Source organism: Alosa alosa, chromosome 8 (assembly GCF_017589495.1).
Source record: "Alosa alosa isolate M-15738 ecotype Scorff River chromosome 8, AALO_Geno_1.1, whole genome shotgun sequence".
NCBI lineage: Eukaryota > Metazoa > Chordata > Actinopteri > Clupeiformes > Clupeidae > Alosa > Alosa alosa.
Window position 1 is genome coordinate 31,736,997 of NC_063196.1, and position 27,987 is coordinate 31,764,983.

The 27,987-nt window shown below is 42.0% G+C and overlaps 1 protein-coding gene, 1 long non-coding RNA gene and 3 other non-coding genes across 7 annotated transcripts; 4 read left to right on the forward strand and 1 right to left on the reverse strand.

Annotated features, from left to right (window-relative positions):
- Positions 1–795: 795 nt before the first annotated feature.
- Positions 796–24,643, reverse strand: snx14 (sorting nexin 14). 3 transcript variants are annotated; one of them, XM_048250794.1, is made up of 30 exons: positions 24,429–24,643; positions 23,855–24,004; positions 23,611–23,731; positions 23,445–23,521; positions 23,262–23,340; positions 23,128–23,171; positions 22,955–23,042; positions 22,626–22,710; positions 22,350–22,509; positions 22,064–22,139; positions 21,895–21,939; positions 21,706–21,786; positions 21,207–21,321; positions 19,505–19,660; positions 17,900–18,024; positions 17,144–17,202; positions 16,652–16,678; positions 15,365–15,497; positions 13,343–13,529; positions 10,604–10,687; positions 10,399–10,499; positions 10,164–10,275; positions 9,623–9,663; positions 7,685–7,804; positions 6,493–6,616; positions 5,385–5,549; positions 4,059–4,154; positions 2,152–2,243; positions 1,724–1,781; positions 796–1,008 (listed from the first exon to the last, which is right to left on the reverse strand). In XM_048250794.1, the coding sequence occupies exons 2-30, from the start codon at positions 23,989–23,991 to the stop codon at positions 983–985; spliced, it is 2,814 nt and encodes a 937-aa protein (XP_048106751.1). In that variant the 5' UTR covers positions 23,992–24,004; positions 24,429–24,643; the 3' UTR covers positions 796–982. The 3 variants fall into 3 exon arrangements, with proteins under 3 accessions (XP_048106751.1, XP_048106752.1, XP_048106753.1); XM_048250795.1 differs by lacking the exon at positions 24,429–24,643 and adding an exon at positions 24,259–24,385; XM_048250796.1 differs by lacking the exon at positions 16,652–16,678.
- Positions 24,644–24,771: 128 nt separating this feature from the next.
- Positions 24,772–27,894, forward strand: LOC125299510. Its single transcript, XR_007194380.1, has 5 exons — positions 24,772–25,352; positions 25,832–25,881; positions 26,204–26,252; positions 27,188–27,240; positions 27,861–27,894. It is a non-coding gene; the product is annotated as an uncharacterized LOC125299510 (long non-coding RNA).
- LOC125299938 lies at positions 25,657–25,724 on the forward strand. The gene has a single exon (XR_007194480.1). It is a non-coding gene; the product is annotated as a small nucleolar RNA SNORD50 (small nucleolar RNA).
- Positions 26,030–26,100, forward strand: LOC125299940. Its single transcript, XR_007194482.1, has one exon. It is a non-coding gene; the product is annotated as a small nucleolar RNA SNORD50 (small nucleolar RNA).
- Positions 26,372–26,442, forward strand: LOC125299941. The gene has a single exon (XR_007194483.1). It is a non-coding gene; the product is annotated as a small nucleolar RNA SNORD50 (small nucleolar RNA).
- Positions 27,895–27,987: the final 93 nt, after the last annotated feature.

Sequence of the window (27,987 nt, forward strand, 5' to 3'; positions counted from 1 at the left end):
ACAATAAGGTAACGATTAATAAACATCCAGAAATACATCTCTAGCACTACTGCGAAGTGGGGAAGCTGATGTGTCTGTTTCTGTCCAAACGCACTAGTGCGGAACACTTCCAGTGTACCTGGATTTAGAACTTCCAATGCGTGTAGAGTGCATTTAGATGCCTTCGCATTTTAATTATTTAAAATCACAGTATCTGCATTAGAATCTTAATATTTTACAATCTCATAATCACGAGTAATTTCTTATTAGAAAAATGTTTTACAGAAGCTAGTTCAGTCATCTCTCTCTTGGAAACATGGCATTTTCATGTCAGCCTGTCCTGTATGTATGGCTTCTTTGGCAAGATGGCCTATTCAACGCTACTACTGGTCCACACTAAACTTGCTATTGGGAAGCACCCTGTGCTTTATTTTGAAATCCATTCAAGTGACATATCAAACTAACTGCATTTCAACTCACTGATTTGGGGTGATTGCTCTGTCGTAATTATGTCTGGCCGTTGTCAGCTTTAGCGTCTGTGTAAATTAGAAAAAGCTCTTTGCTATGATGTCAGTGCAGCTTAGGACTGGTTTGTTTAATGATCCACTCACTCTTTTTAAAAGTGAAAACTACAGCTTTTCCTGCTAACATTAACAAATACCAATAATGATTTTGTTTTTTTTACCTTTTCCTAAGTACTAACTGCCTTTTTAAGTCTTACAAATTCTCTCTTTCACATAAAACCTGCTGAACAGACTCAAGTACCACTGTGGAATCAGTGGCTGCCTATGCAATCACGTGGACAGCACACTACAGTTTAATAAATATATTCTCTTTATTTTGTATCGATTTATATATTTATATTTCAACATTATTGTTTGTACAATGGAATGCTTTCAAGCTTGCGTGGTCCTTTTGAGCGTGTTCGGTTCTCCGGTTCTCCTCTGTTCCCCAGAGGACAGGACAATGGCCTGGGTTCCAGAAGAGGCCTTAGACCTTTGGACTAGTGCTGGGGTTCTCCTTTTGTGTCTGTGGATGAGACATTGCTTGTGTGAATGTGTGAATGTGCAAATGGTGAATGAAACAGTTCACGCCAAATAAGGTCAGCAAAATATACCCTCCAGTGTGCAATGTATACTACTCTTTGACTTTTCAATAGTTATACTGCACACCATCAGCACCTGGAGCAAGAAGAGCTGTGCACAGGGATTTTGACCTTTGGTGAATGAAACACTCTGGACTCAAAGGGCTCCACGGGAAAACAACAAGGAAATGACATCTGCAATGATTTTCCTTCCTGCCTACATGCTGAACACGTTTACCATGAGTTAAATAACATCTGCTGCTTCTGCCTAGGAGCGATATCTGCAGTAACATGTTTGTGCAAGAAAAGGTAGGTCATAGCACAGTCATGGTAGCAGTGGCCCTGCCTGTGACAATATCTTGAGGTGTATTTCAATTGCTTCCAGTAATCCAGAAAACCAGACTTTCCAACCTGCAACTAGCATAACAAGAAAGATGGCCTTTTATATCCGTTCTCATAGAATCTGCCACAAATGGCCTCTGATTGCCTGCCTCGTAAAACCACCCACTGTTTGCCAGTGGCTTACAGACAGATACCCTGCCCTCCGCCCCTCAGACGGTGGAGGCATCCAAGGTTAACGGCTCTGCAGAGCCTCCACAGCCACGATAGCCCTGCTGCTTTGTCTTGATGAATGATGTTTGTTTGGGTAAAGGGATTTACCTTTCCTCAGTTCTGGGAACAGTTCCTGCACGGCAATATCCAGCAGCGCGTAGGTCATCTGGAAACGGCACACACAATGCAGATGGGACAAAGAAACATGAGGACATCACTCGTTTCCGGGAGCTCGAGGAAAAAATGAACAAATGTGGTTTCCCCGTGCCTACATGCCACACACTTCCTGGAAGGCTTTTCTGCCAGCACAAACATTTCTGATGGACCGTGATTGGGTGTTGCGGACCCGGTTGGGTGTTATTACCTAGTGAATGAGCATGTTAAAATGCTGAAAGATTTATGCGTATGTTTAAGTTGAATAAACTGTTGCACAGTTGGGCATAAACAGGATATGCCGTTGCTGGCACGCCACCAGAAATAAATGTCCTGGTTGAAACAGCCTTCCGTGACATATAGTCCACTCCCAATGCTCTAACCTGCTTGTTAAGAAGGGGCTGCTGCATCATTTCGAACAGGAGACAGATGCCATCATACCGGGCTTCCTCGCCGATACACTTGACCACCACATCTAAAATCACATAGAGCTGAGCTGTCAAGATGAGAACAACTATCACAACTTTATTTTGAATTGCCACACAGCTTGGGGCAATCCACGTCAAAACAATGATGGCAGTTTGGTCTGTCGTTAAGGAAAAGACTGTGTAGTAAGGCCCATTTTAAGGACAGAAATGAGTGCGTCACTTAACATACAGCCAGGGATTGTTGTCTACAATGAACTCCATGGAGTCATGGCCATTTTAGGACATCGGAATGAATTTTATTGTTTTCTACAATCCACAGACTGAGTCATAGTTGATCTTCCCTCCTCCACCTCCCTCCTCTCCACCTCCCTCTGTTCCTTCCTCTACTTCCCTCTGTTCCCTCCTCCACCTCCCTCTCTTCCCTCCTCTCTACCTCCCTCTCTTCCACCCTCTACCTCCCTTTTCCCTCCTCATGCTACCACCTTCTCCTCCTACTACACTTTGATTAGTACGTATAATGTAGGCCCTCCTATCCTGTAGTACTAGTACTGACAGATGAAGTGGTAATTTCTTGTTAAGGGCACTGTATTGCACTGCAGCTTAAATTATCTACTGCTCTAAGTCGCTTGGGATAAAAGTGTCTGCCAAATGAATAAATGCATGTATGTTCATGTAAGAAGTTGACATCAGATAGACACACTGACCCTATTATTTTGTAAGGCAAATGCAATGAGTATACCGGCTGATATTGTTATTCATTTGAAACTATGATCAACACCAAACCAAGCATTGCCAGTTTTTTACAGACCTAACTCCCTGGCTTGTATGTGTCTGTATTTAACTGGAACTGGAGAGATTTCGTATTTGCATGATGGAGAATTATTTATTCGTAGTGGTCAGAAAAGTTAATATTTTACCCACCTGTCACTAAAGGGAAATCAATACCTTCAGGAAAGAGCATGAAGCATCCTGTTAGTCTGGCCAGAATTTATTTCCCTGGACTGGCCAGAGGACAATACAATACCCCTCACCTTTTGCCCCTTGTGTCTAATCTTTGAAGAGATAGCCACAGACACATCCTCGATGAGAAAACAAACATTTATGCAGATTCTTGTTGGTTACATTAAAAATAGATGTTCGAGTGCTTTGAGCAGGATCATCAACATCAACATTGCGCCCACTACAAGACAAGGTTCAAACAACAGAACACAGTATACACAACATCAGTTCTTCCTGCACTCTGCTATCAAAACTTGCAGCGTTTGGTCTTGCAAGTTGCATCCAACTCCCCTGAGAGTGCACGTCTATTCTCTGCAGCTTATCAGGGTGGAGGATGTCTGCAACCAATATCAGCGATGTTTCCTCAGCTATTTCCCAACGATAAGTGTTATTTATAACCTGGAAGCAAGCTTGAAACTACCCTGCCCACAAAATTTGAGTTTATATGCCTGGTCAAGGTGTGTTCGGGCCAATTAAATCGTCCGGGCGGGCTTCATTCGAGGATGGACAGATGAACAACAGTGATGTAGTCATCCACGTTGCCTGAGCGCCCTTGAGTTGCAAGGAGAAGCCGCTGGAGAAGCTAGATGTTTAGATTGTATTTCAACTGTAGGCCTACCATCCATAAAGATGCAACATGAATGTCATAAGCTGCAGTTCTTTTTAATTACTGTAATATCCTACATACCTCTGTATTGTATGTAGGATAATTATTATGTGTGTTTTTTTTTTCTGGTAGTGGTACAACTGTGTGTGTGGTTGTGATAACCACACCATAGTGTTAGACTTGCTGTGAGTGAGTGTGTGTGTGTGTGTGTGTGAGAGTGGAGTGTGAGATCTTTTAGTCACATGTTAGCACTGACCTGGGATGTAATTCATCATTTCCTCAAAGGCCTGTTTGGCTCTCTTCTGTTTGTCCTCGGTGGAGCGGACTTCATTATTCTCACAGAACACGGCATCTGTTCAGACGACAGAATGCTGTGGTTAGTTGCTGAAGCAGGCCACCACCTAGTTCTCCAAGGTAATCATCAACACCAGACACTAACCCTATAATATAACCCAAACCACAGAGGGTTTGGCCGTAAACAGCCGCATTTACGCGTTTGTGTGTGACTCAGTGCGTCAACATGTTTTTGAGCATTATGTTAGTGGCAGCTGAGAATGTCAAGTGAGTAAACTGCCTAAATAATACTCAGCAAAATGATTTTTCAGCAAAAAAATGCTACTGTTTATTATAACCCCGTTTATGAAATACAGACTTTAAACTAAGGTGTGTCCGAGAGCTCAGTTCTACTTAATTTTCTTGATGGTATTGTGGTCATGTGCTCTAGATGCACAACGTGCCTCGTGACCAACAGTGTGTCTGTGAGACTGTTATCACAGAGGAACCTAGCTATGGGTGATAGTGCTTAGCACATCTCTTTATAAAATAATTTAAATTTAAATTTTTATTTTAAAAATAAATGGTGCAACTCAGCTCGAGTTGTTGGAGCCAACAGCCAGAGCAGCTGGACAGCTACAGTGCTTCACTCTGGGGGCATGATTTTGAAGTTCTGAGGAATGTGTTTTATTTACTGGATATCCTCTAGAGTCTACATGTGGTCAGACAACAATTACTGTTATTATGAACAGGACACACAGGCATGCTGGACACATAACATTCTCATTGTTGGCAAAACTACCGGACAAAGCTTACACAAAATAGCAAGGTCAGTGCAACCTTCTTTCGTTGAGCAGCAGATAGATTTCATACAATTTACAACCAAGTTTTATCAAGTGGAATTCTTATTTCACAACACTGCAGCCCTGAAAAGAGCACATGGCTATTTTGAGCCATAAAGAGTTCCTCCGACTGCATGTGGTCAGTACGTCACAGTGTTCTAAGAGGGAATCAACATGACAGCATAGTTTCCATAGCAGCACGTAGCCAGATGCAAACACAAAAGCAAAACAACCTCGATGATCAACAGCCTTTACAGGCAACTCTGTTTTCAATGTTAATCACAATCATTGTGTTGTCTAGTTTCCTGAATAGGCTTAATTTCCAAAGCAACCTTGGGACAAACTCAAACACACGCAGACACACACACACAGGGCAATGACTGTTTTCACACACAATTGCAAGAAATACACTCATATACACACACACACACGCACACACACACACACACACACACACACACACACACCTCTTAGCATTGTGATGAGAGACACCAGACGGTGCTCCTGCAGGATCTGGTCCAGCTTAAACTGCAGGTAGTGGTCCATGTAGGCCTCCAGGGTCCTTTTGAGCAGGATACGTCCGCCACACAGCACGTGGTGCAGCCAGTCCGGCATACGGAAAACCACTCGACCTGCGAGAGAGGCATCCGCGAAAACAGTGTGCATATGGAAAACCACTCGAGAGGCCCTTGGCCTCACCTGTGTTGATTTCAGATGGCTTCCGTTTTAACATTCCATATGTTATCTTAATGCAGAGGAAGTAGATTGGGAACCAAATAGAACGTTCAAGCATCGTTTTTGTTTTTATTGTTGAAAGGGTGTATATCTTGAACCTCAGGCTGGAGAAGCCAAGTGAGATTCCTCGAAAAGGTCTTCCAAGTGGGATGGCACTTACAGTGTTTTATTCATTTAGCAGACACTTTTATCCAAAATGACTTATGGGAGGCAACATCGGGCAAGTAACTGAAGCGTTCCGTTTTAGTAGCGTCTGCTGCAACAATTACCTTCTACTATGATCAATGGAACTGGCTACACCAGACGTTGTAGTGGTGCGTACGTTCCAGAAAACATAAACAGACTGGTCTTCTAAAACTATTTGAACTATTGTATTGCTTCAGTTACACGCTCAGTGGATCCTTCCTGCTACATATGCAGTACATCAATAGTTAGAAGACAAACACTTTGTCTGTCCACAGCAGCCTGCGTTACAAGTGATGGTGTCCCTAACCAGGGCACTTCAGCCAGTAGTACACAACAAATAAGACACCTTCAAAACCCTGATTAAAGTACTGTTACAAATCAACATGTCATTGGTTTTTTTTTTTTTTTAAGTATATATTTTTGACCTTTTTATGCCTTTTAATGACAGGACAGTGAAGAATGACAGGAAGCGAGTGGGAGAGAGAGTCGGGGTGGGATCCGGAAAGGAGCACAGGGCGTGGAATCGAACCCGGGTCGCCGGCGTAGGGTGCAGGTGCCCCAGCCAGTCGTGCCACGGCCGGGGCCCAACGTGACATTGTTAATGGGCCACAGGAAGGACAAGGAGAGGACAAGGCTCATAGGGTGGGTCCTTACCCATAAACATCATGTAGTCGTACACTCCTTCCAAGGACATGACTTCCATGAAGTAGTTCTGGTTGTGCTTCTTTTCAACAGTGTCTGAGAGGTTTGCGTTGTTTTTGAACAGATCAGTAATTAGCTAAAAGAAACAAAACACATTGTTTGTTTATATAGTGGCAGTGCATCAAGGGTACTGTATATAGTTTACACCTCAGCCTGCAAAACCTCCATTTCTCATTTTCATTAAGAGATTTTAATGGGAGGAGGTTCTGTTAAAGGAGATCTCTGTTTCTCAAAGTCACTGTGTACTGTCGGTACGAAAAAAAAGGAAAACAATCGGTTCTACTTAGGCGGAGTTGCTGCAGCCAACAGCTAGAGCTACCAGGCAGCTACAGTACTACACTCTAGGGCATGTTCATAAGCCCCCATGTTTATGCCCCCAGAGTGTAGCACTGTAGCTCAACAGTACTCGGTGACACAGAGTAACAGAGATCTATGTGAAAAAGCGCTGGAATTCTCCTTTAAAGTGGTGCTCTAATATGCTCATAGTTCATCCTATCTCACCCTGCAGTCCTTGTCTGAAGTGTGCAGCCTCAATACAGTAAGAATCCAGCAAAGATTATTCAGAGTGATGAAAGATAGGTCTCTGAGGGGTGTGGTTCAAAATGTTTCAGAAAAAGGAAACAACTCTATTTGACCTTTAAGACCTATAAACCCATAAAACTCTTACTAATCGTCTGTGCCAAGCACACATCAAATTGTCTACACAATCTGCACAGCTGCGGTTTTCCTCCTTCATCCAACTTATTAACTTGGCCGATGCTTTTATTCCAACTAACTCATTATGTTAATTATTACAAAGGTAGTTTGGGGCTAGGTGCCTTGCTCAAGGCCACAATGGTGGACACAGATGGGAATTTAAACCACCCCAACTTTTCCAGATACCTCATGCTAGCCCAGCTCCTTAGCGCTACACTACTGCCCCGTTCATCTCTAAGGAAATAAAAGGTTTCGGTCCTGCACTTAGCCCACCGCCATGATGACTAATCGTTCCAGACCACATGGGGGAAAAATACCCTCGACTCGGAACAGCACTGATGGTGGTGGGGGTCTGTGGAATCCCAGGCTGACGGCAGACCTCAAGTCTGAGCGTGAACAAGAGAATGTGGGTGGTGCGTATGAGACAGACGACGTGTCGTGCAGTCACCTTCTTGTCGTTCTCTGAGGTGGGGCTCAGAATGGTGAGCTCGGGCTTGCTGGGTTTGGGTTTGGGTGACTCGCACGAGTTGAAGAAGGACTGGATGAAGGGCTCCAAGTTCTGGCCTTTCTGTCGTGGTGAAGGCAGGGAGTAAGGACAGCACAGGGGATAAACAAACAGGTTATTACTAGTGCTGTAGCACTCAAAAGGTTATGACTTTTTGGAGGTCTTGTCCAAGAATATTTGGACTCTTGTCCAAGAACGGTTACAGCGCACAGCTAAGGATGGTAAACACAAATGGATTTCCTCCACTCAGGGCTGTATTTTGGGCTCTAGCGCATGGCGTAAAGCTCGTTATTCACCCGCACAAAGCTTAATTCGGTATTTTGCACTTTTATTTTTTAAACATTGCGACCAGGGGTGTGGCAATTAACAACCTAGTTGTCTAAAAATCGCTATCATACACATGGGCGGATTATGAACTTTTGGGCCCCTGGGCCCAGATGTATTAAGGGGCCCCCCACTAATTGTCGTATATGTGGGAGGGGGGGTTTGGGGGTCCTCCCCCAGAAATTTTTTAAGTTGTTTGATGTGATTTCCTGTATTCTGGTGCATTTTGGGGTTTGCCAATACTAAATTCAATCAGATTCATAGCCTACATCCGGATTTATTGATATTGAGGCAATGATTCCATGCAAAGGCTTGGGCTTCAGGGCCCCCTGACCCCTTGGGCCCCTGGGCCTGGGCCCGGTAGGCCCGTGCAGTAATCCATCCCTGATCATACACCACCTAAACCTGGTCAGAAGTCAATGGCGAGTTGTTCATATGCTATTTTAAGAGCGCATGTCAACAGTCATATTGGCAGGTGCACGCACCATATCATTCATGAACGCACACCAGCGCACGTCCATGCAAAGCATTACAAATTGCACGATTACAATGGGGAACATAATTAGAATAAAGATATTACGAAATACTGTAATCTCATGATGAGTAGTTATTCACAATCATTTGCAAATTGGTAATGACTGTTAAAAGTGATTAGGGGAGAGGCGAGAGACATGTATGGAGCACAGCTGAAGACGCACTGTCACGAGATATAAGCAAGATAAATGTTGTTTTATTCAGTCATTTGTGCAATATTAGGGTAAGTGTTGCTTTTTCCAGCCTATGTTTTTGATGGTAACCCATTGTAAGTCAATACTGAAAGTAACTGCATATAACTGTCTTCGTTGACTGACACCTTGGTGAAGTTAGTTTCACTTTGCCAATGAGTTCAAATAATAGACAAGTGCAAACACGTGAAGGCTATGCTAGGTTTTAGTAATGCATGGTTTAAGAATGACTACGATCTCGCAAGCAGCCTCCTTCAAATGCGCCGTTGAATGCCAAAATACCGATGCATTTATTTGACATATTGCGCTTTGCGCCGTTAAAGGGAATGCCAGATGTCATTCTCATTGGTTTAAAATGATGTTACGCCCCAAACACACCCATATGACTGATTAAAAAACCTAGGAACACCTTGTTGCGCCATGCGCTCCACTTTTGATAACGAAACCCCTCCCAATGTGAACTGGACACCCTACTAAATTTGAATAGACTTTTGACGAGTGACAATGCACTTTAGAATGTCATGATAGGGCCCTCAATGGAAAAGCACCACTCAAAATGGCCTTATACAAACCAACAACTCTTTAAACACTCCTACAGGTCTAAATAAACTTCGCTTCGGTGTAAGTGATAGTATGTATTGATCTTCTCAAATAGCTCAGTGTTGACAAGGAGCGAAAATCATAGTGTGGCTCCGACTGTACGTGCTTATCTGCATAGACTCAACAAAGCTGACAAGCAAAACTGCACCGATGATGTCTGCACCCTGCTTAAGGCCGCCCACTGAGTTTGTAAAAGTGAGTTTAAAGTCCTCAGTTCAGTTAAGCAACTTACCTCTTTAATTAGCTTTCCTGGAACAGACTTGAAGATCTTCCCTGAAATAAATAAATATTTATTTCCTATGATGAACATTTACATATATTTTTTTCTTTTTTTGGTATACAAAACAGTTTTGCTTCTAGTGCAGTATATTGTCAATCCTTTACTATTAGATATCAGTAAGTCTTCAGAGCTGAAAAAGTTGTTCTATGGCCACAATGTTCAGCAGTTGTTTCAGCAGAATGACAAAAAAAACAGAATGACTGAAATAGGAGACCAACATCATATTACATTAAAGCTGACGTAATACATGTGTCAATTGAATGTTCTTCTCATTGCTCAAAAGTGTTTTTCAATGTACCGCTGTTGAAAGGTGCTTGTACTTCTGGCTCTAGGTTAATGATTAAAAACATTTCTAACTAAACTAGACCTCCCAAATGCAATTGTACAGTGTTCTTTGTCAATAATGGCTGTACACAAAAACAAAGACACAGTGGTGACACTTTTAAACAAGCCAATAAATGAAGAGCGTCTTGTCTAAGGTTCTGATTCATACCAAGGTTGACATCTGGGAGCATTTTGTCCAGAAACTGTGACTCCATGCTGTGTGGTGACAGGAAGTCTGCCAGCAGCTGACTGTTGCTCAGGTCTGGATGCTGAAGGAGTTTCTGTGATGGTATAAAACAGAAACGTGAGGGCAAATGTTTCAGTATCTCCATCCATCCATTATTGGGTAGACATATATTTTTTGTTTCCTGGTTACTACTTATGCTTTAACAGGGACTATGCACCTGAAGATACTCTTCAAATTCTACCCTCTTAGAGGTGAGGAATTCAACATTCTTTGGTCCTATAATCCTTTTAGAGGGGAGCTGAGCATCAGGAAAGGATCCTGGAAAAAGAAAATCAAGGTCAGAAATTCCAGTTTTTAACCTCCATTGTACCAAAGATGGACACCGTATAGAAAAGATAAACTTGATTCAATAAATAACGTACCATGGAACTCTGTGAGTTTGGACTCAAGGCTATAGAATTCAAGATATCTTCTGTAGACTACCCAGGTTTCCTTCTCATGTCCCACTAAAATCAGGGAAAAACAGTCACTGATATTTTTCCTCAATGCTCGTGAAATTTAAGCAAGCACCAACAAAAACATTCACTTTTAAGTCACCTGAGAGTTAACAATGAGACATACATGTGCATCTAAACAAATTTGAATATCGTCGAAAAGTTTTTCCCATAATTTATTCCAAAAAGTCAATCATGTATTCTAGATTCATTACACATACAGTGAAATATTTCAAGCCTTTTCCTGTTTTAATCTTGATAAATAGGGCTTACAACTCATGGAAATAAAAAATCCAGTATCTCAAAATTTCAAATATACACCACAGAACAGAACAGAACAGCCGTCACTGGGGTTATCAAGCAGACACCTTCCATCATAGGCGTTTCATTGAATTAGGCCCAAGACACCTTCAGAAAGCTCAACAGTGGTATCTGGTGTCCCAGACCCAACAAATACCAAATTATTTGGTCCTCTTCATTGCTGTGACCATTTATGATCCGATCAGCAACATGTACAAAAATAAAACCTTGATGGAGGCACCAACAATTACCAGCAAATTCCTTGGTCATTCCTCTTTGTTGCTGTGGCCATTTATGATCCGATCAGCAACATAACCCTACACACCGCAAGCCCTTGTTGCAGGCCCCTATAAATACCAACCATTACCTACAAGTTCTTTAGTCATTCCTCTTTGTTGCTGTGGCCGTTTATGATCCAATCAGCAACATGTCAACATACCATACAATATCATAACTTCTTCAGTCATTCCTCTTCTTACCTGTGGCTGTTTATGATCCTTTTGTAGCCGTCGTTTATAACAACAACAACACATTACATTTATATAGTGCTTCTCTCAACACTCAAAGTGCTTCACATGGAAAATGGGAACCTCACTAACCACCACCAATGTGTAGCACCCACCTGGCTGATGCACGGCAGCCATTATGAGCCAGAACGCTCACCACACACCAGCTTCAGGGGGAGAGCGAGGGAGTGAATTAGCCAATTACAGTGGGGGATGATTAGGGGCCAGACTGAATGAGCCAGGTTGGGAATTTAGCCAGGACACCGGGGAACCCCCTACTCTTTACGATAAGTGCCATGGGATCTTTAATGACCCGGTTTAACGTCTCATCCGAAGGATGGCATCTCCTTCAGTACAATGTCCTCGTCACTGCACTGGGGCATTGCGATTGATCTTTTTGGTCAGAGGGAAGAGTGCCACCTACTGGCCACCCACCAACACCACTTCCAGCAGCAACCTAGTTTTCCAAGGAGGTCTCCCATCCAAGTACTAACCAGGCCCACACCTGCCCAGCTTCAGTAATTCAGTTAAGACAAGGTATCCGTTGGTCTGGCTGCTTTATGATGAGCAACATACCCAAACAACATGCAAGCCTTCGATAAGGGGACCAACAACTACAATTACTACAACTACAAAACAACAAAGTCAATTCAGGCTACAAGATGACCCCAATTAGTCTGTGAGCACCTCAGCCATTGGCTAGCTTTTTCAGCAGCCTCCAATAACTGTTACAACTCCTTTCAGTGACTGTTCTCGAAAACCAAAGTCTAGCAGAAGGGTTGTGGTTGACTTTGCTCCAAAGCCTCTAGCGTCTATCTCCACTGGTCTTGTGAGGGCTTGGCAGCCTCGCTCTCTCACCTCTGCTACCAGTTCTGCATACTTTGATGTCTTCTTTCAAAGGCTTCCTCAATCACGTCTTCAAAAGGGAATAGTCAGCTCGATAAAGTAAACAATGTGCTCACTCTCCGAATACAACACCACATCTGAACTCAAAGCAGTCACAACAATATAATGTGCCCCATTTTCTTGCATTTCTTTTATTTGTCCTATGGCCACTTTTCTGCCCCTCGCGCACAAACAAAATTCTGCAGCCCCTGTCATTTCCGGGCATAGAATTATTCTCAACTCTTGTCAACTCTTGCACTCAAGCAAATCTGCCAGTAATTTTAAAACCTGATTATGTCTCCAGCTACGGCAACCTTGCGTCAGGCTAGTTTTTTGTTTTAGATGTACCTATACCAAAGATCCTTGATTACTAGCTTTCTTATTACTAGCTCCGCTTGAGCCCTCTCTGCCTATTGAGAGAAAGTGGAATAGAACATTATGTCCAATATTCCAATATATGGTTTAATGTTCTGCATTATGTCCAATATTCCAATATGTGGTTTAATGTTCTGCATTTCTCATTAGTGGGTCACTTTGACACTAAAAGTATGATTCTACGTCTGCATCATGACTCTGTGTGATATCTGTACTGTTCTTTTAAACATGATAATGTAAGGCGCCAGAGTGGATATCACTTGTTGCTGTCTATTCTGCGTCAACAGTAATTTTCATCATTGATTAAAGTAGACTGAATGTCTCCTGGCTTTGCCACAGTCACTGTATGATTATCTATTCTTTGATGTTGGGTACTTAAACCCTGGACGATTCTGTGTCAAGTCAGAGACGCATATTCTGGAGTACGCTGTGCTACGGGTGTGCCTCTCTCCTGTATACAGCAATTAAAACCTTGCATCTTGATTTGTACTTCTTCGTGACTGGATCTCATATTTCACTTTGGTATACAATATTTTTACCAACACTATGCATCCTGTCCCAAATACACTGATGAGAAGACCACTCTCCATTGAACACTCACCTTCCTTTCGGTCGTTGCGTTCCACGTCGATGCAGAAAACTGGGATCTTCTCCCTCTTGACATCATCGTCGAAGAGGTCAACAAAGGGAATGGAGATGGCCCAGGCCGAGAGGTTGCGTTGGATTCCCGGTGTACTCACCACCTCGGCTGGGGAGTCATCCTCCACAACCACTGTGGCCTCCTCCACCTGAGACGAACGCATACGAAATGTCAAAAGGGAATATGCTGAAATGAGTTCAAATGTGAGTTCAAATACAGGAGACTGAGTGTGTGAGAGAGTGAGAATAGTGGGCGAACACAGTGTTTCTCATATATCTCCCTATGATCCCAAAGTCTGACATGACCGGACCTCAAAGGCTGGTCTAACAGACATACTCTTACTGTTCAAACTGGTGTCAAAGAGTTCAAGGTCACCTTATTAGCTCACTGAACTTCCGGAGGATACATGTCTACTGTTGAAGTAATGCCAATGGGTGGGTCAGACCCTACACATTCTGGCAAACTACAGGACATTGGGTTAGTTGAGCTGCTCTCTGGAGGCCTACCAAGAATCTGAAATCGAATTAATGAATGAAAAACTGACAAACACACACCACAGTATTGTATGCTAGGTAACAAAACGTACTGGGATTAAAAAGGTGTGAGATGGTAAGTTTTGAAGACAGTCAAGGGAACACCCACATCCAATGTTGAGTAATCTTGAAATACACAATTCATCCTACTTCCTACTAAGCTTACAACTGTTACTATGTTGCAACTGTTACACAAAGAAAAGAAAGTTTGCAAGTTGGTTTTGAAGGCACTATTTTGGTTAACATTTTGTTAGTTTGAGTACATTTATTGGAAGAGCTTGAGAGACTGAGCAGAATTTTTCCTCATTGAGAGAATTCACAGGTAAGCTTCTTTGTGAGATTCATGGGCACCTTTTTATGCCATGTGTTGTTTTTATATAAACTGACACTACTGTTGTCCTGCTCATATTACCTGCTGTTTTTCAGATGTTGCGGGGCACTTGAAAGCATGGATCTGCCAAATACTGGTCACAATCACCATTTCCACTCCCATCTTTGCCAACCCATTCCATGGCAAATTTACTTTGGGATTAGAATCACCACAACGCCTTCCAACCACTGGCGTAACTATAGGGAGTGCAGAGGTTACAATTGCACCCAGGCCCGGGGGAACTAAGGGCCCGTGCCGAGCGGGCATGTTTTAAGTAGACCCGAATAAGTGACAAAGCCTATTGTTTTGTGACGTAGCTAAACACTTATCTCTCTTTCTTATCCCTCTGCATAGAACGTCAATATTGAAGTGATTAGGTAACAAAAGGAAAGAAGTTGATATATATACTAAATATCTATGGAAAGCAGGTAGCAGTTTTGATGCTAATCACTAAAGAAAGACTTATGGTTATGGATATAATAAACATCCTGAAAACAAAAGGAGTTGCACAGTGCAGGCTGTCGGAGGGCACAGCAAAGAAATTAAGAGTTATCAGCTTGGGCCTGGCCCCAAACAGTCACCTGCCCACCGAGAACTCTCCTGACTCTCCCGATAACCACTCCACTATTGATCAAGGCACTGAAGAGCAGGATAGCAGTGGAGGATTCTCCTGTTACTGTATCAGCAAGTGAAAAGGACCTCAGCATGCTACTGGCGTGACTAGCTAGGCTCACAGGTTGGTGGAGAATGCTTCATCGTTGCCAGAGTTGAGCACAGATCATGCATGCGTGTTTTAGGCATAGTGTAAGTCCTACTCTCTGACTGAAAATTCCAATTGAATAATATGAACTTGTTCACTAACTGCAATTTCATTTAGGAAAACCTCTGTTGGGCTGAAAACGTGGGAATAAAGCCAGGTAAAAAAACAGTGTGGGGTCAGTGGTAGCGTAGTGGTTAAAGAGCTTTGCTAGTATGCAGTAGCCACTTCACTAGCACAGCGGTCATAATACTAAGGCATAAAACTAAGGGAGGAGCATGTATTGAAGACCACAGTGTTTAATAATGACAGTTGGATCGCACCTGGTCATCCATGCCTTCGACCATGGCATAGTTGGGAGGCATGGCTCCCTCTAAGGTAGTACTTCTGAAGACTCCTTTGATTTTGCTGCCGATGCGGCCGATTCCAAAGGATTCCCCACGTTTGGAGGTGTTCCTGTACACAAACACAAACATGTGCAGACAGACAAGACACACATGGGAGAAAAAACAGTTATCTTGATTCATTTGACAATTACAGTTTTTGTGGTCCCGGTTGTTTTTTATTTTTTTTATTTTGTGCACTGAATAAGAGAAGAGGCCTCTCTAGGAGTTTTAACTCCTAAACAACAGCGCCCACTAAAGGAGGGAATGAGTATGCACTCCTGGCTGGCTGAGAAAAAAACATGACGGCCAACACGGCAATGGAAAGGGTGAATCACTTCCGTCCTACAAACACAGATAAACAGACACACCCAAAACACACACACACAGCTGTAAAGAGGAGAGGAGATATGTACAACCAGAACGGACATTTTTACATTTGCAAACACAGGACTATGGTCTGTGGTTTGTGCCGAGCAAACACACACACACACACACACACACACCAATGTGCAGGTTGGCACCTTGTATGGCAGCCTACACCATCGGTGTGTGAGTGTGTGTGAATGGGTGAATGTGACATTGTAAAGCGCTTTGAGTGCTCGGAGGAGTGGAAAAGCAGTCCATTTACACACACACAGGCATAAACAGACGCAGCCAAACCACTAGACTTACTTCAGTGGGGGTACTGAGAGAGGACAGGAAACCCGAGGGGATCGCTCGAGGGGGTTAGGGGACTTGCGGTGCAGGAGACAGCAGCAGGCAAAAGGGGCAAATCCAGCCGTAAGGCAGCAGAGGATTATGGGAATTGGCACTGACTGACCTCTGCTGACCAAGTTTGTCTTTCAAGTGCATACTATATGCATATATCCCCACTAATATTACTGGGGACTTCATCCATGCATGCAAACGATCCTTCATCAGATGAAAAGCATACAGTTAAATGGCACTCTTCCAAAAACGGAGTCAATGCTTGAAAATCTATTAGCAAGATTAAGTGGTTAACTCAGTTCAAAAGGCAAGGTGGCTTCAAGGCAGAGGGTAACACACAGACTGAATCTACACGAAGCTTGAACACCTTGAGTCTCGGTTTCGTAAGCCTATTCGTGAAACATTCTCTCTCTCTTTTTTTTGTCTCTATGGCATTCGAGCATCCTCTACGTGAGCATGCAGTGGGAGATCAGCAGCTGCACCGTCAGCAGACGTCAGCGCCATGCTTGAACTTACCTGAAGTCATCGAAATTCATGCTATTCCTGAAATCACAGGCACATCAAGGAGTTACAGTCTTTTCCACAGACAATCCTAGCTGTATTTGGGGTCTGTTTCTTGGATTTAGTGACATTGTCATGGGGGAGAACTCAGGTGTCTGCTAGACACTTTTACACGGCACAGAGCGTCTTCACAGGGGAGACGGAACAGGCGCGAGGGGAGGAGGCAGAATGTGCAAACAGTGATATGGAACAGAAAGAAGAAGAAAAAAAAGGACTGAATTTTGACAACACAGGAAGATGGATTGGGGTTAAAGCTGACAGAGCACTCATGAGATTATGTGTCTGTATGCAAGCTGGAACTGTGTTTATGTACTCTTGACATGTCTCTGGCATGGGGCGAGCATGAAGGATTTAGTGAGGGAGAGAAGCATGTTGATACAGAGGACTGTAGATACAAGAGAGAGAAAGGGATAGAGAGTTTCACATAGAAGTGTGGAGAACACACACCTGCTCAGCCTGGTGCTTCTGGTAGGAGACTCAGCCCCACACAGCAAATGTCTGAAGTACTGTAGAGACAGAGAGGGAGGCACTCAATATGAAATCATAATCACAGAGAGCACAGTTTACGTCTGCTTGTTCTCAAGATGACTAAAGTCTTTTCTCTCATTTGTCACAGCCTGGAGATAGATGAGCTTGTTATGGTTACTTTGCCGTTTGTTTTATTCTCAATTTCACATGAAAAAGTTAAGGAGGTCTACAAGCTGATTCATGGTTGACTACACTGTGCAATGACGTACTTGGCATGTAGTGGCATCTACAAAGTTGTAAGCTTAAATGTAAACTTTCCTTAATATTTATGGGAACCATTACATGTTTGCCAGTCACACTAGCATTATAAAACTCTGTCATGTCTTCAAGTTGAGTCAAGTCGAGTCGGCTTTTATTGGCAATTTCTTTACATGCACTGGTCATACAAAGAATTGAATTTTTAAATTCTAAAGTCTTACATTCTAATTTTTAAATTCTAAAGTCTTACATAAAGAAAGGAATTTCAGATGTTTAATCCCAACTGAACTCTGAACATCAATATCTCATTTACAAACACGACCAGATTGAACCCCATTTTTAAAGAGACACTTGATCCAATATCTGTGTCTTCTTCATTATGATTGATTACATTCCGTACTATGTGCTGTTTTTATCGTGTAGCATCTTCCCATTCTTCTGAAAGCATTTGTGAACTGAACTTTTTTGAATTCTCACCACATCACTGTGACAGAACATGGGGGTGAAAACGTTCTCCAGGAGGGACAGGACGTGCTCGTACGCCTCAAACAGACAAGGCATGGTCTGCAGTTTCACCACCCCTTGGCATGGACCCATTGCAACTGTAGAGGGAGAGAGGGACAGTATAGACAAACAGAATAGACAGAACAGAATAGACAGAAAGAAGAGAGAGATAGACAGAGAAAGAGACAGAGAGATGTTAGATAAGGTCAATAGACACTAATAGACAGTCTTAAAGTATGAACTTTAACTTGACTACTGAAGCTGGGTATTTTCTACTAGATAATTACATCTGCATCTGACTCAAAAGGTATAGGATCAAAATGTATGCTCTACTGTTAACACTAGAACTGCCAAGAATTTGAAAACTAGTAGAACTACCAAGATGGTCATTTTGACTGTTGGAATTCAAAGTAAAGATTTTACCAGAAGAACTATTTTTTTTTTTAAAGAATGTCATTTTTTTTAATGTAGCGGTCAAAATGACCTGTCACAATCTAATGTTCCTTATCACTTAAACTGTGGACTAGTTCAAAGCCCAGTCCAGACCACGACCCAAGTCTACCAAAAACATGCCGTGCAAGTGGCAAAGAGAATAGGGCCATGTGTTGATGAAGTGGCATCTACCAAACTCATACTGAGGATTTGGACGGCCAAATAGTGAAGTGTGATTTACCACTTCACCAGGTGCTTACTGTCCATAGAGCAGGGGTTTCCAAACTTTTCAGGCCGCAACCCCTAAAATAACGGTGACAGTGACTTGCGACCCCCACTATCCCCGGAGGTGGTAGAAATATACAAACGTTGCGTGCAACAGCGCACGTGCACTAATAGGCCTATCGAAGCACAAGCATATTACTACAAAAGAGCATAACACCCTAACAACCATAATTTTATCTATAATTTAACAACCATAATATAATTTATTCAATTCTATTTTTATCTTTTGTTACAATTGTGGCTAAAATATGCTATTTCTAATAGTCTTTTTAAAAATATATATATATTTCTGAAAATTCTCTCGCAACTACCCCTCGAGAGAGCTATAGCACATCGTTCAAGCACATGCCTGAAATTGTGTGGGAAAATGTTCAGCTTGCTGACTGCTCAACCAACGAAAACATAGGAAGTTTGTGAGGCTATCAACAAGCACGTCTTGTGTGCTAATGTTGCTCTCAGTGGCCTGACTTCTGCAGGAAGTTAAAAATGAAGAGATGATCGTTACACAATGAATGCGATACTGTTCCTCCATTTACAGCTTGTTTGGCCTTTCATAGGCCAACTGCAGAAATATTTCCTCCTTAAGTGAATTAGACATTCCAACTCTGGACAAAATGTTGTCCAATTCCCAACAGGGCCTCTTCAGAACGTTTACGTTGTAAATCCATATAACAGGTTCATATAACAGGTTTTTGCCATCCAATCACAACATTCTCTTTCATTCATATACTCAAGCCAATTTGTTTTAAGCACTTTAGTTTCACTGTCCTACAATTTCAGATGCATCACATGTAAAATTCAGGCGTTTCAAAATAAAGTCATTGGCAAGCTCATCAATGCAGCAGCAGCCACTTTACTTACTGTTGCGGATTTCCTCGACAATGAAAGGGTCAAAGCGGATCTTGTCAATGCTCTCATCCAGACAGTACGTTTCGTAGATGTTTTTCACCTCTCCATGCAAGCGTTCCATCTCTGCGTTGTTCAGGTCAGGACACAGGATTTTATCGTTGAACTCCTCTGGAATGTGAAAGATGTCAGAACTGATAAAAAAGCTACTTAAGACGACGTTTGCAAAGAAACTTGCTACCAGGACTGAATGAGATGTGTGCGCAATAATCAGGAGCAATGGCGAGTCGGCGTCTGCGCCTTAAGTTTGTGATGTTTTGCCTGGTGCGTGAACTCTAAAGGTTGAGTACAGTAGAAAAAAAAAAAAGCAGAGGCTATAAAAAACCTGAACGCCCCGTGACGCATTTCATAATGGAGACATTGATAAAGGGCTAAGCCCGAAACGTTTGTTTCCCAGTTTTTTGTCTGTAGACTTGTTGAAAATACCTCGGCTCTCAATACAAATTTGTATTAGAATCAAGCCCTTGAGTGCGCCTCTGCTTTTTTTTTTCTACTGCGCAATAATCATCCATGTGTAAGCTTTATGGGAAAAGGGTCAAAGTCATTAAGCAAAAACATACAGATTGTATTCCGACAACCTGAGTTTATGTAAGTAGTGGTGATGGATAAAGGATCATGCCATTATGATGGGCAGACTGAGCTGACACAAGCAACAGAGCTCAGCAACTGAGTGCAGGTGTCCCACCCATTTTCACTGACATTTCAAAACCTTCCCATGACTTGCTCAAAGACCATGAATGACATTTCCATGACCTTGCCACAGGTTGGGGACAATTATGAAATGTAACTTAAAAGAGATTGGATAAAATGTGTTTTCTCAGTTTTTCCCCCCACCATTCTACATCTATGAAGAAAGCAACATGTATGCCATCTCATACCTACGTCCCTAGTACGACTGAATTAAATGTCATGACTTTTCCAAAACTTTAACTGAAATACATGATTTGTTCAGGCCTGGAAAATGGAATTTTACAATTCCATGACTATTCCCGGTTTTCCATGACCGTGGCAATCCTGTGAGTGGTGTAAAATGCCGTTTAAAAGTGTTTGGTGTTGTAAAGTTAGATCATGCTTGTGGCCTTGGAAAGGGGCCTACCAACAAGAAAAAAAGATGTGCCAGTGTGATCAGGGGAGACTTGTTAAACAAGCTCTAAAATGATGACAGATAATGCTAAACTTCTGGCAGAAACAAGAAAATCCAACAAAAGCTGCTTCTTTTGACTACTCTTATTGTAAATCAAGTCAAGCATCTTCCTATTGCAGCGCTGCATAACCTGACTAAACAGTGAAACTAACTAGGATCTCTGTCTGTTAAAGCACACGAGACTTCTCCCCATGATGATGTAAAATAACACCACATACTGAGACAGAACAGCCTCAAAACAACAAAATCATGTGTAGCTTTAAATCATCATTGACAAATGGATTCCAGGTCATGTCGAATCATTTAAAATGGTATCGAAAACATGCACTCATATGCTAAAAACTGATATCTAGTTCCTCTTTGGATGGCACACCATTTGTTTCCTGAAGTGTAACACTCCACTCCAGCTGATATGATATTATGAAATATGACAGACCAAACCGCAGTGGCTCTGAGCGCGAACCACAAGAGATCCTAATTTTTAAGACTGCACAAGCGTGGCAGCTGACTCACCGACGGCAAGGCAGAACTGGAGCACATGCACAGCGCCCTCTGCCTTTAGGAAGCACATGAAGCGGAACAGCAGGTCCTGCTGCTCACGGATCTGCTTCAGCTCCAGCTTCAACACCTATACACAGGAAGACAGGCCCCAGAGTCAGAGGATCAGTCAAAGGTCAGGGGTCACTTTGCAGTCAGTCACATTGGGTAGAAGAACCAACCATATACCTGTGAATGTTTAACACAAACGGTTTAAATCTTAACAAAAGACTACCATAGAGAGCTTTGTGATTTGCAAAATATATAGTCAACATTATATAAACTCCAAACAGGGGAAACTTCAAAGTAATTTTTCCTGTTACGTATCACATGTGAACACCACATCACATGTAAACATGTGAAGTCATAGCTACTGCATGTAGAAACTGCTACTGCATATAAGTGCTAGGGTCAGCTTAAACACAAAACAACAATGTCTGAGAAATGGGCAGCAAAATGAAATGAAAGCCTTTACTGATGGTTTCTTGTCACGGGGATCAGCATACTTCTGGAGGAACGGCACCAAGGGAGATGGAGGTTCTAATGCCTCTTCAGGCTGTGAGTATCAGAAGACAAACTTAGTGTAAATCGCAATTGTAGGAGTGAAACATGCTTTTGATGCCTACAGCTAGCTAAATTAATATAATGTTTATTTTTTACTTACGGGAGTATCATCAATAAAGATGAGCACCATGTGATTCAGAGTATCCTGCATGGAAGACATTGTGAAAGGGCCATCAAAACCAAGAATCGCTCCATGTCATAACACAGTTACAAATGTCACTTTGAACACAAAACTGACACAAACAGGGAGTCTAGTTCAAATCACTCACAGGGTCGGCCATGAAATCCATTGTTGGGAGGACAACTGATCCGGTCATTACTTCCCGAAGTAGGTATGCAAGAGATCTGTTCCAACAGAAAAAGAGATGAAGAAGATGCTTGCGAATTCTGCAGGTTTCTGAACATTTATAATAACTATAACCTTTATTCTAACAGACTCATGTACAAGCTTGTGGTGAGAAAGTATACATCAATATGGAAATATATATTCCACAGAGGCACATAGACTAGTCTAAGATGTCCTGGGTGCTTCCTTAGCACTGTGTAGAACAGTACCTGCACTCTGGTGCCTTTGGTGGGATGACGTAAGGGAACAGCATCTCTGTGAGTTTGCGGAGATAAAGCAGCTCCTCCTTGCGGCTGCGTAATGCTATGTGCAAATCTGGGCCATACTCATCCAAGGCTGCCTGCTGCAAGTGCTCAGGACTTCGGGATACTGTTACACACACACACACACACACACACACACAGTTAGCAAATTAGGCAAAACTAACATTTTCTGCAACAGTTCCAACCGGAAAATCGATAAACAATGTTTTATGTAAATAATACCTTTATTCCAGGCTTTTGCCACAATTTCAACATGCTTCATGGCTGCTTTCAGCATTTTGTCTGTGAGAAGTGAGGGGAAGTCCACCTACATTGAACCAGTGATTAAACATTATATAAATCAGCAAATAATTACCATGAGGGCATATAATTGCACAGGTTCTTGTATTAGAAGCGATAAAGCATAAGGAAGCTATACTGACAGTGTCCATGATCCTAACATATCTCACAAAATTGAAAAATAGAATGCGGATATTTAACAGCCAATACTAAAGTTATGACTTCTTCGTAATACAAGTTAGTGCATCAAATGACAGCTTGTACAATTTTACCTTTTGCGCTCGTCTCACAATCACAGCACCAAAAAACCGAAGCATCATCCTTAACTCATCGACACAGGCCTCATCATCTGTAATATCCCTGAGACAAAGAAACAACACATTGCACAGCCAATTGGGAAGTCTCCACTGCCCAACCCAAAATCCCAATTTAATACGCCTATTACCTGTACCAGGGATACACAAAGTTCTCCAAAATCAACTCCAAAACCTGGAATATATAAGAAGTGATTACATTTAGTATTGTTTTTTTTTTATGGATAATATCCATGCATAGACTACCAAAAAGTTTGTTAGCTACCTCTGATATGGAGGTATCCACTTTCGAGTGCACCTTCAAGTCCAACCATGGTTGATAGTTTTCCAGGAGAAGAGTTGGCCTTCAAGACAAAAGACAACGTATTATTGTTCATCTATGTATGACCACACACTGCAAAAGTACCCAAATTAAAAGAACTACATATGCATGGTGGTCTAAGTATACCTGTGGCGATTACACTTCCTTTTTCCACAAACGGCACAGCTATGACCAGATGGAAATAATTCCTGCTGTTCATTTTGCTGGAAAAGCATCATTCACAATAATCACACATTAAGACTGCCCACACATTGTATAGCTGTATGTTGATGCTGTCAAAATGCATGCTTACTTTGCTCTTTGGTTTTAAATGGAAGAGAATGCTTGGCAGGAGGTATTCCGGACTGATAGAACAATAGAATGTGATCACCCCAGCCAGAAATGACCAGAATACCATAAGGATATGCAAATACCTTTATAGAGAAATTACAGAGCAATGGTTATATAGCATGACACCAATACTGTAAAACTCCTCAATAATGTGCGAAACAACTATTAAATCCTTACTGAGATAACATTACCTATTCAGGCCTTACCTATTCAAAATGATGGTTGACAGGAACATAAACATAAGAAGGAAACATATGACTGGGTATTGGCGGACCACCTCCCTCCAAATCTCAATCCTCAACCATTGTCGTACGTTTTGTATATATTCTTTCACTCCAGCCATCTCGGTCTGTTGCCTGAGGAGCACAAAGTGTATTAAATTAAAATGCATTTCAACAATTCTGTTAACGCTACTCACTTTGAGTGGGTACGTTGGTATGAGTTGTTATACAAGTCAAGCCATTTCATCATAAATGCGTAAAGTATCTGTCTAAAAAAATCCATCTAATCAAAGTCAGACAGCTGATAAATATGAGGAGGCGCCACAAATCCTTGTTTGTAATATAAGGAAGCTAGTTAGCTATCAAGCTACTAACGATAAGCCACTTAACTCCTGTGCTTCTCATGAAGTTGAGGGCTTGGTCAAACAAGTGTTACTGGGTCGGGTGCTGCCATTTCATCATAATGCACACATATAGACACTCACGTATGCTGTTGAAAACAAACGAAGCATTATGTTTAGGCACCCTGTTCACTAGCTCGCTGGTAGTTCCTACTTACCTCTAGAAAAGTTGCGCCGATACCACAACCTTCTAAGCAAAGATGATGGGATTTTAGAAACACGTCATCAAAGAATTTGATGTAATGTTAAAGAAACTTCCAACGGTGTTGACATTGCAAGACCCTGTCTAAACGACCGATGAATACATAAGTGAGAACAGGTGAGGCTTTTGCAATTTTTACTGTTTAACAGTGCCAGACTTCTGTTGACTCTCTTTTCCTCTGACAGACCAGCGAGCGAATGGTTTGTTTACGACACCAACATTCCTAACAGGGATAGGCTGAAAAAGTGGACTGAATAGTGTCACATGATAAGCGTATTGTCACTTCCTGTGGAATGAGAAAGATTGAATTATTCATTAATATGAAAGTCTTTGCTGACTATTAATTCCAACGCCATGTGAGAAATATTATGGGAAATATACGTCAACTCTGTGCGGCATTCAAATAATTTATATTTACTCTAGAAATTAATTCTGCAATTAATTATTTTGTATCCTGCATATAACTTCTAACGTTATGGTGCCCATTTCTAGTCAGATAAACTGTCGTGGTGGATGATGGGTCGGCAACCGTTGAAATATTTATTGATCTTAAAAAGAAAGGCGGAGCGGCGTTGCAAACCACGTTGAAATCCTGCCCCCTTGCGATCCGCCTATAAAAAGCATGTGCACCTCACACTCATTCTCCTGAGTCTTTGAAGGCATCTCATAGCGTCGGCGACATAGAACACGTTGAAGTAATTAGGTAGTCCACGTTCTGCAAGATGATTATAAGGTCCGCAATGTTTGGAAGAGCATACAACAGCGATCAAACTGGATCCAAAAAGAGGCTATTAAACTTCCAAATGTTCCAAGTTATGTGATTGTTGCGCTAAACAAGCACGTGCTGCACACATGCTGCCTTGAGGTCAAGAGTGCTGCGGTGAGTTTGCCTACTTGGGTTTATTACTATGGCAATTGTTATCATTCGCTTATTCATAGCTTATTCATCGTCTCCCCCAGAGTTAGATAAGATGCTGCATACCCTTCTCGTCTCTGTGAGCGCCGTAATTCAGTCTGAAACACCCACCGTTAGCAAAGCTTAGCATAGTTCATTGAGATGGGCAGTTCCAGGCGAGGTTCTTTCTAGGGCCTTTGTAGAAAGGCTTGATCAGAATCCTTTTGATTGTACTTTAAAGAAAGTTTATTTGCAGTAGTTGAACGTATTAATGATTGCTTTGGGGTTGCTTTAAGGATGAATCTATCCCGAACCTGATTTTATGTGAAAATTCTTATCGGATCTGACTTCTGAAATGCAACCTTCATGTTTAGCACATTTTATATAGTGTTTTGCCGTCCAGTGCTGATCTGATAAGCCATTACCCATTTAAGAGTGTTTATCGTTTTATTTTTTTCCCTCAGGGCGATCCTCATCCACACAAGCTGCCTCTGGTGGTACTATGCCATAGTGAGTAAGTGCTGGTCTCTTATACTAGCTTCATGTTGCAGCTGTTCTGATTGCTTCTGTGGTATGGGGGGTAACGATGTGCTCGTGGAGGGTAACAATAATACCTTTTGGTTCTTAAATAAAAAAAATAATAATAATAAACCTGTGAGTTGCTTTAAGGATGAATCTATCCCGAACCTGATTTCATGTGAATGAGATTCTTATCGGATCTGACTTCTGAAATGCAACCTGCTACGTTTGTGGAAACCTACTCTCTACTGCTCTGTAGCCTTCATAGTTTAATGATCTCCTATAAGAGTTGCGTTGACGATGAATCTCATTTCCAGGCCACATGAAGATGGAGCCATGATCATGATGTCTGTAGGCCACTAGGCTGTAAGTACCAAACTCTTACTACATTCATGTGGTAGTTTTGAAGTAATGTCAAGTTCCTGGATGATGTTTTGCTGTGTTTGTCACAGCAAAACGCTAATCTTTTTTGGGGGGGGGGGTTGCTTTAAGGATGAATCCATCCCGAACCTGATTTCATGTGAATGAAATTCTTATCGGATCTGACTTCTGAAATGCAACCTGTGTGTTTTGCCTCAGTTCAGTGCTGACTTGATAACACATCACCCAAATTTAAGAGTATTTATCTAAATGTATTCCACTGCTTGGTTGAATTTCCCATTGTCATACGTAATTTAGAACGACCATTAACCGTATGTTATCTGCACACCTATGAAGTAGATCCATTTTTTTTTGGCCGTATCACACTTGTACATTAATTCGCCGAACTCGTTGTGAAGTTTAAATGAACTGTCATGTTGCATCCGAGCTGTAAAATGCAGACGTTCAGAACATTGTAGCATATGACCGAGGTGGCTTTTAGCTAGATGGATAACAGCAGGCTAAGTAAAAGCGACGTTTCAAAGCTGAAGTTCATCAGAATCTTGGGATACGCCCGCTTGACAACGGGAGAGAGAACTAACGACTGGCCTTTGGCCGTAGCAACCATCCATTTAGAACTAGTAACGGCAGTTTGTCCTGTGAGTTGAGAAATTAGTTGATATGTGTCGGAAGAAATTAGTTCTACAAACAAGACAGTTCTAGCGATTAAAACGTTTAAATTGTAACAGGAAATGAACAAAACGCAAGTGGCAACAGTGGAATAAGCGGGATAATGGACTCCACGGTGGTCTGTTCACAGAAGTTAATGCACTCCGCTTTGCGTCGGGCCGTTTTACAACCTCGACCATGCATTAACTTATGTGAACAGACCACCGTGTCGTCCATTATCCCTTACATGTGTGTTTTATTTTTCTCCTCAGGGCGATCTTAATCACATGAACAGGCTGTCTCTGGTGGTACTGTGACATAATGAGTAAGTGCTGGTCTGTCTTGTACTAGCTTCATGATTCAGCTCTTTTGATTTCTTCTGTTGTGTGTGTGTGTGTGTGTGTGGGGGGAGAATATGGATTACACTAATTAGTTAAATGGGTCTGTTGCTCTATGAAGGATTACAATGAGATTCTTATCGGATTAAATGTGGTAGTGGAAGCCTTATGCTGCTAATGGGCTCTGTTGTTGATCTCATTTCCAGGCCAGGATGAATCTATCCTGTAGGCCACTAGGCTGTAACCTGATTTCATGTGAATGAGGATGAATCTATCCCTAACCTGATTTCGAAATTCTTATCTGACTTCTGAAATGCAACCTGTGTTTGCTATGTTCAGTGCTGACATAACGTGGAATTTATCTAAATATATATATTTTTCTCCTCAGGGCTCTTAATCACATGAACAGGCTGCTCTGTAGCCTGGTCTGTCTTGTATAGTTTAATGATTGCTTCTGTGGTGTGTAGAAGATGGGTTAAAAGGATGAAGGATTACACTAGATGTTGTTGCTTTATGACTCATTTTTCATGTGAATGAGATTCTTATCATCTCACTGAAATGAACCTGGAGCCATGATCATGATGCCTGATGTTGATCTCATTTCCAGGCCACATGAAGGGAGCCATGATCATGATGTCTGTACCAAACTCCAAACTTCACTACATTTGTGTGGTAGTTTTGAAGTAGTGTCATACGTTCCTGGGTGATGTTTTGCTGTGTTTTTGTTACAGCAA